Genomic DNA, 15,486 nt, shown 5'->3' with positions numbered 1-15,486 from the left:
GCAAAAAAAACAAGTTTGAGCAAACTCAGGAGATGGTAAAGAGGAAGCCTAGCATGCTGCAGTCCATGCGGTTTCAAAGAGTCAGATACGACTTAGCAACTGAACAACAACAAAAATTATCATTATTCAATTATAGTTTGTTTATTGATACATTTGTTATTTCTTCTTATGTTATTACAAGTGGAATTGTTTTGTTATCTTCACTTCAGCAATCGCAAGACTACAGCTGATTTATGTATGTTTTATAACCTTGCTGAGCTTGTTTGTTCTAACTGATTTTTCTGAGGATTTCTTAGGATTTTCTGTACAAAGGATCATGTCATCTACAAATAAATGCAATTTGCTTTTCTTCCTTTTCATTCCCAGAGGGCCTCAGTTGCTCCACCTCCTCACCAGCCCAGTTACGCTGTTTTTCTGGTTTTAGTTGTCCTGGTGTCTCACTGCAGTTTTGACTTGCCTTTCCCTAACAAGTAATGATGTGTGCAGCATCTTTTTATGCACTTGCTGGCCATCTGTAGATCTTCTCTGGAGAAAAATCTATTCAGATCTTTTGCCCGTTAAAACACTGGGCAACTTGTCTTTTTATTCTGAGTAATCTAGAATTCCTTATATATTCTAGATACAAGCGCCATATCAGATATCTGATTTGAAGATATTTTCCCCTATTTTGTGGGTTGTCATGTGGTTTCTTGACTGTCCTTTGAACACAAAAGTTTAAATTTTGATGAAGTTCAGTTTATTTTTATTTCTCTTGTTGCTTGTACTTTTGATGTCATATCTAAGAAGACTGCCTAACCCAGAGTCATGAAGTTTTATTCCTCTGTTTTCTTCTAAGAATTTTATATTTTTAGCTCTTCTATTTAGCCTAATGTCTATCTGGAGTTAACTTTTGTATATAGGGTGAGGCTGGGGTCCAACTTCATCCTCTTCTGCAAGTGGATGTCCAGTTGTCCCAGCTTCGTTTGTTAAAAGACTGTTCTTTCCTCTCTTCCCCCCTTGAATTACCTGGGCATTCAGCTTGCTACATTTTGTTTCAAATATTTGCATGTCTGTTCATAAGGAAATTGGTCTTAATTTTTTTTTTTCCTTGTGATGTCTTTGTCTGGTTTTGGTATCAGGATATTGCCGACCTCATAACGTAAGTTGCGGAAATTCCCTCCTCTTTAATTTCCTGGAAGAGTTTGTGTCAAATTAGTATTGTTTCTTAAATGTTTGTAGAATTTAATATGAAGCCCACCTGGGCCTGGAGATTTCTCTGTGGGAAGATTGTTAACTACTAATCCCATTTCCCTCGCATATAAGGCTGTTCAGGTTATCTGTTTGCTCTTGAGTGAGCTTTGGTGTTTTGTGTCTTCCAAGTTGTCCGATTTCTTGAATGTTCATGACATTCCCTTCAGTTCAGTTCAGTTCAGTTGCTCAGTCGTGTCCGACTCTTTGCAACCCCATGAATCGCAGCACGCCAGGCCTCCCTGTCCATCACCAACTCCCGGAGTTTACTCAACTGAAGTTCATTGAGTCAGTAATGCCATCCAGCCATCTCATCCTCTGTCATCCCCTTCTCCTCCTGCCCCCAATCCCTCCCAGCATCAGGGTCTTTTCCAATGAGTCAGCTCTTCGCATCAGGTGGCCAAAGTATTGGAGTTTCAGTTTCAGCATCAGTTCTTCCAATGAACACCCAGGACTGATCTCCTTTAGGATGGACTGGCTGGATCTCCTTGCAGTCCAAGGGACTCTCAAGAGTCCACAGTTCAAAAACCACAGTTCAAAAGCATCAATTCTTCAGCACTCAGCTTTCTTCACAATCCAACTCTCACATCCATACATGACCACTGGAAAAAATCATAGCCTTGACTAGACAGACCTTTGTTGGCAAAGTAATATCTCTGCTTTTTTATATGCTATCTAGGTTGGTCATAACTTTCCTTCCAAGGAGTAAGCATCTTTTAATTTCATGGCTGCAATCACCATCTGCAGTGATTTTGGAACCCAAAAAAATAAAGTCTGACACTGTTTCCACTGTTTCCCCATCTATTTGCCATGAAGTGATGGGACTGGATGCCATGATCTTAGTTTTCTAAATGTTGAGCTTTAAGCCAACTTTTTCACTCTCCTTTTTCACTTTCATCAAGAGGCTTTTTAGTTCCTCTTCACTTTCTGCCATAAGGGTGGTGTCATCTGCATATCTGAGGTTATTGATATTTCTCCCAGCAATCTTGATTCCAGCTTGTGCTTCTTCCAGCCCAGCGTTTCTCATGATGGACTCTGCATATACCCTTGCCCCCTGCTTAATGAACTGATATCACCTCTCTTGTTCCTAATATGGATTACAGGTGTCTTTTTTTTTATTATTCCTGAATAGTATAGTGAGATGTTACTAGTTTCATTGATAAATAGCCTACTTTTGGTTTTCTTCATTTCTCTATTGTCTGCTTTTTATTTCATTAATTCCTATTTCGATCTTATTACTTCCTTGCCTCAGCGTAGTTTCGGTTGAATTTTATTTTCTTTTTTGACTTGTTAAGGTGGAATTGTTTCCAACGTTATTTCAGACTTTTCTAATATAGAAGTTTATTACTATAAATTTCCCCCTTAGTACTACTTTAACTGCATCCTGCAAATTTTTATGTGGTATGCTTTCATTTTCATTCAATTTGAAATACTTTCTGATTTCCTTTTTGATTTCCTTTGAGACCCAAGAGTTATTTAGAAGTGTGTTGTTTCACTTCCAAATATTTGAAGATTTTCCAGAGATCTTTCTGTTATTGATTCTAACTTAATTCTATGTGGTTAGAGTCATACTTTGTATCTTAAATTCTCTTAAATTTTTGAGACTTGTGGCTCAAAATATGGTCTGTTTTGGGAAATGTTTTGAGTGCACTTTGAGAAGAGTGTGGATTCTGTTCTTGAGTGGAATTGGATAGGATATTCTATAAACATCAATCAAGTAAATTGTGTTGATATTTTTGTTGAGTTTGCTATATCCTTACTGATTTTATCTCTGTTCCATCAGTTATTGACAGTGGTATATTGAAATCTCTGATTATGCTTGTGTTTTTGTTTATTTCTGCTTTCATTTCTGTCAATTTTAGCTTCATGTATTTTGAAACTCTGTTATTAGGAGCATAAACATTTAGTATTTTTATGTCATTTAATTAATTGACCGTATCATTGTGAAATTACCTTCTTTACCCCCGCTAATAGTCTATGCTCTGACACCTACTTTCTTTGATACTAATGCAGTCACTCAGTTTTCTTTTGACTGGTATCAGCATCCTTATCCATGCTTTTATCTTTAACCTATTCACATCTTTATAGTTTAAATATATTATTTTGTAGGCAACATATACCTCAGTCTTACTTTTTTATCCAATCTAACCATCTCTCTTTTAACTAAATGGTTTACACCATTCACATTTAATATAATTTTTAATATAGTAGGTTCAAACTTACCATTTTACGATTTCTTCTCTATTTTCCCTGGCTGTTTTTTTCCCTTATATTCTATCCCTTTCTTTTTTGGATTCATTGAGTTTTTTTTTTTAATTCCATTTATTTCCTCTTCTGGATTATCAATTGTAACTCTTTTCTGTGTCGTTTTAGAGGATACTTTAAGATTTACTTAACGATGTAAATATACATCTTTATATTATCAGTCTAATTCCAAGTGGTATCATACTCCTTCATGGACAGTATAAGAGCTTTACAGTTTATACTTCCTGTCTACAATACAATCTTTATGCTTTTGTTTCATTACATTTTACATTCATGTATCTAATAAGCTTTATAACACGTAGATCATTTTTGTTTAAACAGTTGTTTATCTTTTGGGGAGTAGCTGACAAACAGAAAAGGAAGTTTCATCTGTTTCTAGGTACCATTTCTGGCTCTCACGGCTTCCTGTAGGCACAGGTTTCCATTGCTACCATTTTCCTTCTGCCCAAAGGACTTAACTTTTAACATTTCTTGTTACGTACATCTGCTAGTGATAAGTTCTCTCAGCTCTCCTGTGTCATGGTTTTGTTACCATGTCAAGGATCCCAGCTTATCTTCCACTGCCGCATGGGGTTGCCTCTCTGTGCTGTTTTCCCCGAGAAATCTGCCTTCATGTCTCTATACAAATGTCCTTTTCCTCTGAGCCATGGGCAGCTTGGCTGAGGGTAAGGTGGAGCCGAGGGTCCAGGAATGCAAGGGTGGGGCAAGGTGAGCCTGGTTGCAGCCCCATCCAGTGCCCTGCTCCTTACAAAGGCCCAGGGAGACGGGGGCCCATGTCGTGCCACTACCCCCTCACAGCCCTCAGCAACCTCTTTCTCCTTCTGGAAGGTGAGGACGGCCGGGAGTTGGAGATCTCCGCAGGCGTCCGGTACGTGCAGCTCCCGGCCTACTCGGAGGTCAGCTTTTTCAGAGTGGATGACGGCCTCGGGCAGACGCCCATCCAGACCCCGTTGTGAGTAAGGGTGGCAGGCATGGCAGGAGCGGTCCCTCCTCTACTCTATGGAGGGTTGGCTAGGACTGTCCCTGCCCACTCCTCACACCAAGACGTGGGCACTGGGGTTCCCACACACTGGTCTGGTGGAGGGGAAACCAAGGCCTCTTCTGACAGTGGTGGCGGAGCAAGGCAGGGGTCCCGGGCCGAGGGCAGCGAGGCAGGGAGGCCGAGTTAGACACCATCCCCTCCCTCCTTCCTCCCTACCCCCTGGCCTCTGAGGAGCCACCCCGGCCCTTTCTCCTCCCTGGACCCCATGTCTCTGCAGCTGGGTGACACTGTCCTTCCCTCCACAGTGGATTCCAGTGCATCTCCTACCCTCTGTCCAGCCCCGAGTCCGGGGGCCCAGAGCCCAGAGCTGCCCTGGAAAGTGCCAGTGCTGACTCACCGTTCCCTGAGGGGGACCCCGGTGGCCTGCCTGGTGAGTGGGGCTAACTGAGGGGTCTGCGGTGGGCAATATGAACTCAGAGAGTCACGGCTGACAGCCATGTCCCCCAGACCTGGGCAGAAGGAAGTGAAGTTGACCCCTGAGAACAGCAGACCTGGGAGACCTGGGATGTCCCAGGAAGACACACCCAGGTCCTGGCCAGACAGTTTCGAGGGCAGTCACTGTGGCCAAGGTTTTGAAGGCAGGCTGGGGGCGGCCGACCCGGCGTCCAGGCTGCTGGACGTGCTCACAGTGCAGATCCTGAGCCCCCAGCAGGGAGGGGTGAGGGGGTGAGTGGTCCGGGCCACCGCACCACTGTCCTGCGCGCTGCACGAGCGTGTCCCTTGTGGCCGTGAACACAGAGTAAGGCTGTCTGTTTTTAATCTCTGCAGTTAGAGCTGAGAATTGAATCCTCTTGCAAACCTGGGGCTTTTGTCTTAGTCGGGAGGGGCTGCGTTTTAGTTACGGGAGAGCAGTGTCCCAGTGATGGGGGCCCCGCCTGGTACCCCAGGTCCTCAACCCTTCTGGGAGGGCCCCTGGGTAATTGGAGCTGGGGTCCCCACTAGGCAGGTGCATACTCTTCAATTTAGGGTCTCACACTCTCCTTCGCCCTGGGAGTGCCCCAGGTGGGTAGGGGCACAGACTTGCCGCATCCAGGGCCAGAGTCAGATGGAGCAGCGTCCAGACCAAGGCCTGGGTCCCTCCCTCCCAGGGTGGGCAGGGCTGGCTGGTTCAGGGGACCCTTGGTGACCTGGCCCAGGACCCTGTCTCTGCGTCCCCCTCTGTTTACGGAAGCAAATTTAGCTGCGTTGTCATCGTCATTGTCGTTATCAGAGAATGTGCTGGTATTTCTACATGAAGGCGCTCACTGGGCGGCAGGCTCTCTGCCAGCCCAAGTGTGAGCCCCGCGTCAGTGACCATGTGCAGGACCATGGACTGGACCCAGCATGTGGGTGTCGAGCCATAGAAAACGGCCCATGGGGAAGCCGAGGGGTCCGCACCCAGTCAGCTCCAGCCCCTTTGGCGTTCGCTGCCGAGTCGCAGGCCCTGGGTGCTCAGCAGGAGCGACTCTGTCCCTTTCCACCTGAACCTTCCTGGGGCTCAGCTCCTCTTCTACAGAATGAGGTGCTCTCAGCATCTGCCTGCAGGACAATGGACTGAGCTCCCCTGCGCCCTCTGCCCCGCCACCAGGTCTGGCCCCAGACAGTGCCCTGAGGAGGGAGCAGGGCCCCCATCTAGAGGGCAGGGAGGACACTCCTGTTTCTGCCCCTCTCAGGACTCAGTCTTCCCCTCGCGGGAGTGGGTTCACGTGGGACCCTTCCAGGTGAAAGTCCCCACCCCCCACGACAACACTCACCCCCTCCCCATACCCAAGTCCCTCGGGCCTGTTGCTAGGGAGCCTGGGTCAGCCCAGGGTGGTGAACATGCTGCATCTGTCTGTCCTGTGGTACACACTCCAGCTCTGCTGCAAGGAGGTGAGCGGTCAGCCTCCAGTGAGAGAAACCCTAAGATAATAACAGAACACCCATCCTGAATGTTCACTGGAAGGACTGATGCTGAAGCTGAAGCTCCAACACATTTGCCACCTGATGCGCAGAGCTGACTCATTAGAAAATACCCTGATGCTGGGAAAGATTGAAGGCACGAGGGGAAGGGGATGATAGAGGATGAGGTGGTTGGATGGCATCACCGACTTGATGGCTATGAGTTTGAGCAAGCTCCAGGAGATGGTGAAGGACAGGGAAGCATGGTGTGCTGCAGTCCACGGGGTCACAAAGAGTCAGACACAACTGAGCGACTGAACAACAACAACAACAATAACAGTTAAAACTTGTGGGTCATGTACACGGTCAGCAGGAAGGAGGGCCCAGGGCTGCAGGGAGTCTGGGGGGCACCCAGTCAGACCTAGGACCCTGGTGGGTGGAACAAAGCCCTGAAATGGCCAGAGGAGTGACCAGGCCTTTCCTGGCTCTGATAAAACCTCCTTTAGTGACTCTATGGGAATGTGTGTATATGTGCTCATTCAGTCATGTCCGAACACATGGACTATATAGCCCGCTAGGCTCCTTTGTCCACAGGATTTCCCAGGCAAGAATACTAGAGTGGACAGCCTTTCCCTCCTCCAGGGGATCTTCCTCACTCAGGGATCAAACCCACATCTCCTGTGTCTCCCATATTGCAGGTGGATTCTTTACCATTGCACCACCTGGGAAGCCCAGCTATATGAGGATAGATATCTTTAACTTTCAAGTTTTCTTTATCTCTCCCTCATCCTGAAGGAAAGCAGAGAGCTCAGTGTTCTGGGGCAGCTCACCATAAGGGCATCACAAACCAGGAGTCCTTTCCACATTGGGTGAATATCTGTATCTCAGAACCAGGAAACTAAGCCCTGTCCCCCTCATGCTCACCCCACACAGCCATGACCCTTTCTTGCTTGGTTCTTAGACCCAGACCTTCACCAGGGACCAGAGCCCTTTCTCCCGCCTGTTGAGGGCCCCAGGGGTCTTGGGTGGCTGTCTCTGCCTGCGTGCTCCCCTGGGTGAGGTCTGAGAGGGGCAGGACACAGCACGGAGGGCGGCCCTTGCTGAGTCTGAGGTCGGGGGCATTGCCATGGGCCCAGCCTGAAGGACATCTCTTCAGGTCGCCAGCTGCAGCCAGGATCCCTGCACAAACAGGTCTCAAGAACAGCCCAGTGGGTTTCAGATCAAAGATAACCCAGCACAAGTCCTGAAAGAAACTTGGACCAGTAGAACCTCTGAGGTTACTGTTCATACTGAAGCGACTTATAGGGACCCCGCCCCCAACCAGAAGAGTCCAGTGAAACATCCAACTTCCACCCCAGAGTTGTGAGCACTACTGATTGCCTGTTGTGACCAGCACAGCTGGATATGGGGCGGCTCTCACCAAAGCCTAGTCACCCAGCCCCTTGCGCTCATCGGGCAGCCCCATTGTGGTCACCCATCTCTCAGTGACCAAGGACTCCTGCTTCTGTTTCCTATTCTACTCTGTGCACCACCTCATGGCCCTTGAGGGTTGCACAAGTGCCAGCCATCATTGCCATATTGCAGCTAGTAGGAAGAGGGAAGCATAAGGAGTCAGAAGCCTTTCCCTTCTAAAAAGCTTCCTGGAGTTATCATTCCCACTGCCACCTACACCTCACTGGCCAGAACTTGGTCACAGGACCCCACTAGGCCATGCAGAAACAAGAAACAGTTTGCCAGCTCGGACCAGGTTCTGATACCAGAGAAGAAGTGGAGGCTGGATATTTCTCATCATCTGCCAAATGGTTTGAAGGCCAAATCAGAAACCCCATCATCTTGCTGCACCACCAGGCCCTGGAGGGCACAGAGCTGGACGGGACACAGCCTGTGGGCAAGGATTTGGCCCTCCTGCCATCTCCGTGCAGGTACCCCCTCCTCTCCCCACATCTCCTTATAGAAAGCAGCCCCATTTGTGACCCCTGCCTGCCCCCAACCTCACCCTCCAGCCCCATGACAGGACTGTAGGCTGTGGTTAACGGGTTTGGTAAAATGGGCTGGTAGTGAAGATGCTGATTCTGTTAGACCAGCAGGTACGGAGGGAGATGGAGTGGTTGTGCCATGGGGTTGTCGCAGTCTCGGGAGCTGACGAGGGCCCCCCCAGGCCTACTCAGTGGGGCAGGCCAGCCAGGGCTGAGTGCTGGGGGTCAGGAGCCACCAACCCCGGGCCCTTCCCTGAGCCGAAGCCCCAGTGGGCGTGTCTAGCAGACCCTGGCCGGAGCACCTGCGACCCTGATCCTAGAGGAAGCGCTGCGTTCAGCGAGCGGATGGGGGAGCTGCTGTGGCCTCCTGGCCACCCCCCTTCCCACCCTGGAGCACAAGGTCAGGTTCAAACCCTGGAGTGGTTAGGGGTCTCCCAGAGGTCAGCTGCCCCGGGAAGGGAGGGAGGAAAGACGGCCCTGAGCAGAAGCCTCGAAGCTGAGGCTGACCACAAGTTAGAACGGAACCCGCATCGTCTTAATTTTAAAGCGGCTTTCCTGTTTCAACTTGTTCTGACAGCCCAGATGTGCATGAGCACAGACCCCAGCCAGCAGGAGCAGCTACAGGGGCTTGGCACCCCTGCGTCCCCACCCTGCACCCCAGACTTGTCTGGACAGAAGAAAATGTAGCCTCCTGGTCAGTGGTTCAGAACTGTGGGTGCCCAGAGCCAATGCCTGTTTGCAAAGGAGGGGCCACTGGGAAGCACCCCCACTCAGGGTCTCACCCCCCACTCCAGCCTCCTGCAGGCCCCCTACCCTGGGGGCTCAGCCCTCAGCTTCCCCAGCCCCAGAGGGGCCAGGCTTTCACAGATGGTGGGTCAGCACTCTACTCCCGCATCAGGCAGGCAATTAAGAAAACTGAACCTCTGAGAACTTGGCTTCCAATTACACAAATAAGTGAAACGAGGAGAGAAAATGCTTTCCCTTTCCAAAGGCCTAATGTCAGTAGTACGTAATTCAAAACTCTGTGTTTTATTATTTTGTTGACATGAAATATTTCAGTTGTTTAATTGTTTTTAACTTTTGAATAGACAAGTTGGTTTTTGTTGAGAATAAAAGACGATGTCATAGACATGGACCATTGCCAGATAGTCTAAACCCTAATTTGGTTAAATTATAGCACCCAGATTTTAGTAACAAAGCACATTGATTTTATATTCAAAAATTTTTTTATATTTAGTCTCTTAACCTTTTGTAATTCCCACCCACAGCTTTAAATGGTGCAGGGCTTTTGTGTTAATTGTTGTCAGTGGGGTGTCTGCCTCACCCCCCAGTAATTTAAGTCCATTGAATCCTAATGCAGGTGCTGCTAATTGCTGGAGGGACATTGTCAGGCTGGCAGAGCCGGGGTGCCTCAGACAATCCCCTGTAAATTGGATTTGGGAACCTAAAAAAACGCCAAAGCAGGGAGGGAGAACCTCAGATTGCTGTTTTGTGTTTTGTTTTTTTTTTTTAATGCACAAAACCCTACCAGGAAATGTTTCCAGTTAATCTGAATGGCCCTCATTTTCACTGGTGAACATGGTTTTGAGTGTCCATCAGAGGGGATCTGTGAGACGATCTTAAAAATCAAGGTGCCCTTTGCCACTAATCCGGTCTTGCCAATAAAAGTGACGGAATGCATAGCAGAGATCTTCTGGAAATTTCATTGCCTCTTGGGGTGATAATGCATTTTAATATTAATTGTCTATGGTTAATTATGGCAGAATAGCATGAAAGATCCATATTTTTAAAGGGAAATTTGTGCTATAAATTTCTTGTCTAGGAATTGTCCCAGCTAGAAGGAACGTCCCAGAGAAATATAAAAAGATTCCGCGCTGCTTCCAGGGCCGATGCCGTGGAGGACAAGGGAAGTGAACTCAGATGGGAGGGGGCTGTCTGCCTGGAACCTGGAACCGGCATCAGAGGGGTAGGGGCTGCAGGCCCCCGAGATCACAGCTTCTGGGAGCCGGGGCCTCGGGGTGCCCTCTCTGGTGGCTCTCCTGGACACAGCCCTCTGGCCCTGCGGCAATCCTGCGATCTGGGAGCCCAGGGAGGAAGAGGGGCCCTTCTGCAGGGCAGTGGGGGCCTGACCTCCAGCGTCCAATGGGAGCCCCCACCAGCTCCTCCTTCCCATGGCTGGACGCCCGGTCTGGGGCCGGCCAGGAGCTGTGGGACACCAGCCCCTCCATGTGTTTTGTAGCCCCATGGGCACGGGCAGCAGAAGGACTCTGATGCTGTCTCGGACACCCTATGCCCTTTGGCCCCTGACAGTGGGTCTCTGGCATCTGTCCAATGGGCCACACGAAGTAGAGAGATAAAGGGAGGCGAGTGTGCACCCAGGCTCCCTGTGCAGCCAAGGTCTGGCATGGCCATGAACCTGCACCCATGTGATGCTCACGCTGGGTGCACCTGTGTCCTTAGAAAGGACTGAACCGTGGGTGACCCGAATGAGCCTCCCGGCAACACAGCACCAGCCTGACCCCCATCTCAGCCCTGGCTCACAGCCTCTGAGGCAAGGACCCCACTGCTGGGATCATCCAGTGGGCTCTTTTCTTGACCTTGGGAGTCATGGGGGCCCAGACCACTTAGAACCATCAGACCAGCCAGGGTGGTCACTTATTTGCTTCCTGGTCTCCCTCACATTCAGATTCTGACCAAGAAGCCAACTAACTAACTAGCCAGTGGCTGCTGGCAGTTTCCAGGATCAGATGGGGTGGCCATCCCCCTCCGTCACCCCTTCTGCCTCCTACCAGGGCACCCCCCGTGGGGCTGCCCATCTTCTGTGGTCAGAGCCCCTGCCTGTCTGCAGCCTCACCCCAAGGGTTCCCACAGGAACAGTTTCTGCCCCCACTGTCACCCCACTATGTCACCGAATCCATGGCTTCCTCCGTCGGCCAAAATGCTGCCTGCGGGCCCCTGTCCACAGGGACACCCAGAACTCAGTGCTGGTCGGGCTCCTGCACTGACTGACTGAGATGCTGAGGCTGGTCAGTGGGTCCACGGCCCAGAGGGGAGGCACAGGGGCTCGTGGTATAGTGTCTGGCCCCTGGGGTCCAGTAGCAGCTTCAGCCAGGAGACTATGGAGGACAGGAGGCAAGGTGGGTGCCCTAACTTGTCCAGGGCTCCCACGAGAAGCCAGGACCCGGCCTCTGTCAGGAAGCGCATGCCGAAGGCACCCGGGATGGAGGAAGGGGTCTACTTGGGGGGGTTACTGTGGTCCCAGGGGCATCAGGGCAGGCCTGAGCCGGGCCCCAGGGATGGGGGCAGAGTCAGGACTGGGTGCCTGGGCCGGGTGAGGGGCTGCACTTGTGGGGGTGTGTGTGCACACGTAAGTCTCTGTACACGCGTATGTGTGCGTGCGCGCATTGGAGTCTGGGGGCCTTGCACCGGGGAGGGTGTTTTCCCTGTGACTGAGTCCCATGTGTGAATGAGTGTGAGTGTGTGCATGCTCTTGTGTGTGCGTGACCGTGCACTCTCACCCCTCAGTCAGGGCATGCTTCCTGGAGCAGCGCAGGGAAGAGGGTGAGTCTCGTGGCCTCCTCAGGTCCTGCCCGCCAACCCCCTCGCCCCCCAAAACCCCCCACCCCACCCATCCACCACCAGCTGCTCCCAGGCGCCTGGTGGCTGGAGCCCCTACAAGCCTTTTCTCAAAGCCTTGGAATCAGCATCTTTATTCAGCTGTGCTGGGTCTTTCCTGTGGAACACAGCTGTCTCTCTTGTTGTGGTGTGTAGGTTTTAGAGTGTGGGCTCAGTAGTTGTGGCCCACAGGCTTACTTGTCCCATGGCATGTAAATCTTAGTTCCCTGACGAAGAATCAAACCTGTGTCCCCTGCATTGGAAGGCAGATTCTTAACCGCTGGACCACCAGGGAAGTCCCACTTTTTCTCTTTAAAGGCAGTTTGCTGACTCAGTTCCTTCCTTCCTCGGAGCCTAGGGTCTTATACCAGCCCTGCCCTGTGCAGGAGGGGGCTGGAGGTAGAGACAGCATGACCTAGGCCAGGCCCCACATGCCAGCCACAAGCTCCCTGGCCTGATGGTCTCCTAGAGAGAGCAACAAACACCCCTCCACTCTTCTCTGGAAGAACAGAAGCACATGAGTTCCTTCTTGTGAAGAAGTACAAGGCCCGCCCAGTCTGAGGCTGACTCAGTCATTCAGAGAGACGAACTTCTGCCCCTGGAGACCCCAGGTCTCCCCCGCAGCTATCCAGCCTCCCTGCCTGCTGACTGCTCCCCGCAGTGACCCTCATGGTGGAAAGCAGCTGCCAGTTGCCCTGCTTCAGGCCGCTTCATGGCCCCTGAGGTCTCTGACCAGGGCCATCTGAGACCCCCAGATGGTTGTCATCAAAGCGGCAGCTTCAGAAATGGCAAGTTCCCAGCATGTGAAAGGACACATGTCTATAGGAAAGACCTTGGGCAAGCGTCCTCGGGCCACTCCTGGGGTCTGGGCCCCACCCCACCCCCACTCCTCCTCCAGCCAGGACAAGACTGCTGCTTAGCGAGCCACCTGCACGAGACAAAGTGAACACACAGGGAACACCCAGGGGCCATTGGCTGCTTTTCAGTTTCTGGCCAAGGACTGGGGGATGGATAGGAACCTGTGGGCTAGCGGGCATCTCCAGGAGCTGCTACGATGCGGCACTCAACGTGCCAGCAAATTTGGAAAACAGCAGTGGCCACAAGACTGGAAAAGGTTGGTTTTCATTCCAATCCCAAAGAAGGGCAATGCCAAAGAATGTTCAAACTACCATACAATTGCACTCATTTCACACACTAGCAAGGTTATGCTCAAAATCCTTCAAGCCAGGCTTCAACAGTACCTGAACCGAGAATTTCCGGATGTGCAAGCTAGATTAAGAAAAGGCAGAGGAACCAGAGATCAAATTGCCAACATTCATTGGATTATGGAGAAAGAAAGGAAGTCCCAGAAAAACATCTTCATTGACTACATTAAAGCCTCTGATTGTGTGGATCACAGCAAAGTGTGGAAAATTCTTAGAGATGGGAGTACCAGACCACCTTACCTGTCTCCTGAGAAACCTGTATGTGGGTCAAGAAGCAACAGTTATAACCAGACATGGAACAAACTGGTTCAAAATTGGGAAAGGAGTATCTCAAGGCTGTATATGATCTGCAGCCACCCACCAGGGGAACTGGAGGTTCCACATGCCCACCCCTCCCAGGCCAGGCCAAGCCAGGTTACAGTCCCCTGGCTGGCCTGGAAATTCTTGAGTTTGAAAATCTCTTATTAAAAAAACAAGCCAAGTCCCCCAGCTGGGACAAGGGCCCAGTTACAGATAAGGCTCCATGTTCCCCACACGGAGAATTTATTTCTGGGGCTGATCTTAGGCCCACGTCTCCATCTCAGGTGCAGGGAGCCTGGACAAGTACAACCAAGATGGAGGAGGGTGTGCTTGCAGGGGCTCCTGAGGGACCTGCAGGCCCAGCCTGGGGCTCTTCAAGGACAAGCTCTGTGCGCGTGCCTCCGCCCTGGTGGCACCAGCAGAGCAGCAGGCACCTTGGCCAGAGCTGGCTGTCTTGTTTCCTCCTCTGTAAACAGGGAGACGATGGCTTCTCTTCTAGACTGAGGTGAGGGTTCCATGTGTGTAAACCACCTGGGAAGAACTTAGCAAAGGCCCTGGCCCCTGGAGAGTGCAGAGTGACCCTACCGTGGAGGTGAGAACAGTCATGGTGGTGATGACGGTGGTGATGGTGGTGATAATGGTGATGATATGGTGGTGACGGTGATGAAAATGGTGAAGTGGTGGTGATGAGGATGATGATGGTGTTGATGAAGACAGTGGATGGGGATGATGGCGGTATCCAGGGTGGTGAGGACAATGCAGCAGGCAGAGCTGGTCCCAAGGACACCTAAGAACTGAGGCCATAAGAGCCAGGAGGGACTGTCCAGGAGAAGCAGGCTTCACTCCTCAGGGTATCAGCATCCAAACAAGGTGTGAAAGGAGGTCTAGGAAGGAGCATGTTTAGGGTTGGAGGAGCCAGCAGAGGTGAGCAACAGCGAAGCTGGAGGAAGGCCCAGGTAGACAGGGACCCTGGGAGATGGGGAGGAGCCAGGAGGAAATGGATGAGGCTCTGGCTTTGTTTTCTGTACAGAAACAATCCTCACTTAGTGAAGGATGCTCACAGCCTATCCCTTAGAGAGGATGTGTTGTCCAGGGGGTGCCAGGTGGGGTCAGAAAGGAGGATTCTGAGTGAATGTCAGCCATGCTTGGGGCACAGTAGCCTATCCACTCTGGTCCCTGCCACACAGACCCACCTGCAGGGTTTTGAGGCAGTTTTGGCCTCAAACAACCAAGACCCACGGCCTTTCTTACCTCCTCCTTTCCTGGACCATTTCCTGGTATCAAGTGGTTCACAGGCACCAGAAATGACTCCTGGCTCCAAGGTCAGGAGGGCAGGACTGAGAGGGGCTAGGGGTCCCTGCTCCACCTCTGGTCACCTGGGGGGTTCAGGGTGCACTCGACTCTCCCAGCCACACTGCTCACCCCATCAGCCAACAGGACAGACTGACCTGTCAGATGTCAGCAGCTCAGAGCTGGTTATCCCTGACTCCAGTGTTCCTGTCACTGTCGCCTCCCTGGACAGGAGCATGGGTCCACTGCTGCGGGAACCCCGGCTCTCGGGCCTACTGCATGGGAAGTGAAGCCCAGACAGCTCTGCAGGATGGCCGCCAGGACGGGTGTTGGGGGAGCTCGCCCAGGCATCCAGTGACTGTGGGGGGTGGCACTTCCTCTTTCCTCCCCCTCCCCTTCCCACAGGAACCACGGCAGGCCTGAGAAGAGGCCCTGTGGGGAGGTTCAAGAGGTTTTTCGACAGACATTAGGAGGCCCTCCCAGGCAAACATCACTGACAGGACCGAGGCCTGGTCTGTGGGGGCAGCTCAGTTGTTCAGGGGTGGGGTTGGCACCCTCAACCACACCCACAGGTTGGCACCAGGCAGCCCATGGAGGGGGTCACAGGGCACAGTGGTCTTGGGGCTGGAGGCCTCTTGGGCAGGGACATGTGAGAGTCAGGACTTGTGTGCGCATGTGCGTGTGTGTGCACACCTATGCCAGGTGG

General features: G+C 51.3%; 1 protein-coding gene across 4 annotated transcripts in view; it reads left to right on the top strand.

Annotated features, from left to right (window-relative positions):
* MORN1 (MORN repeat containing 1) overlaps positions 1 to 15,486 on the top strand; it is a 49,833-nt gene that overhangs the window by 17,990 nt on the left and 16,357 nt on the right. For all 4 annotated transcript variants that reach the window (XM_070474157.1, XM_020873719.2, XM_070474155.1 and 1 more), the window contains 2 exons: positions 4,321 to 4,444; positions 4,780 to 4,904. In XM_070474157.1, coding sequence (XP_070330258.1) covers positions 4,321 to 4,444; positions 4,780 to 4,904 — 249 coding nt within the window. The remainder of the gene's footprint in view (positions 1 to 4,320; positions 4,445 to 4,779; positions 4,905 to 15,486) is intronic.

The sequence above is a fragment of the Odocoileus virginianus genome, chromosome 11 (assembly GCF_023699985.2).
Source record: "Odocoileus virginianus isolate 20LAN1187 ecotype Illinois chromosome 11, Ovbor_1.2, whole genome shotgun sequence".
NCBI lineage: Eukaryota > Metazoa > Chordata > Mammalia > Artiodactyla > Cervidae > Odocoileus > Odocoileus virginianus.
Note: the sequence above shows the minus strand (reverse complement) of the source record. Positions and strands in the feature narration are given on the sequence as shown.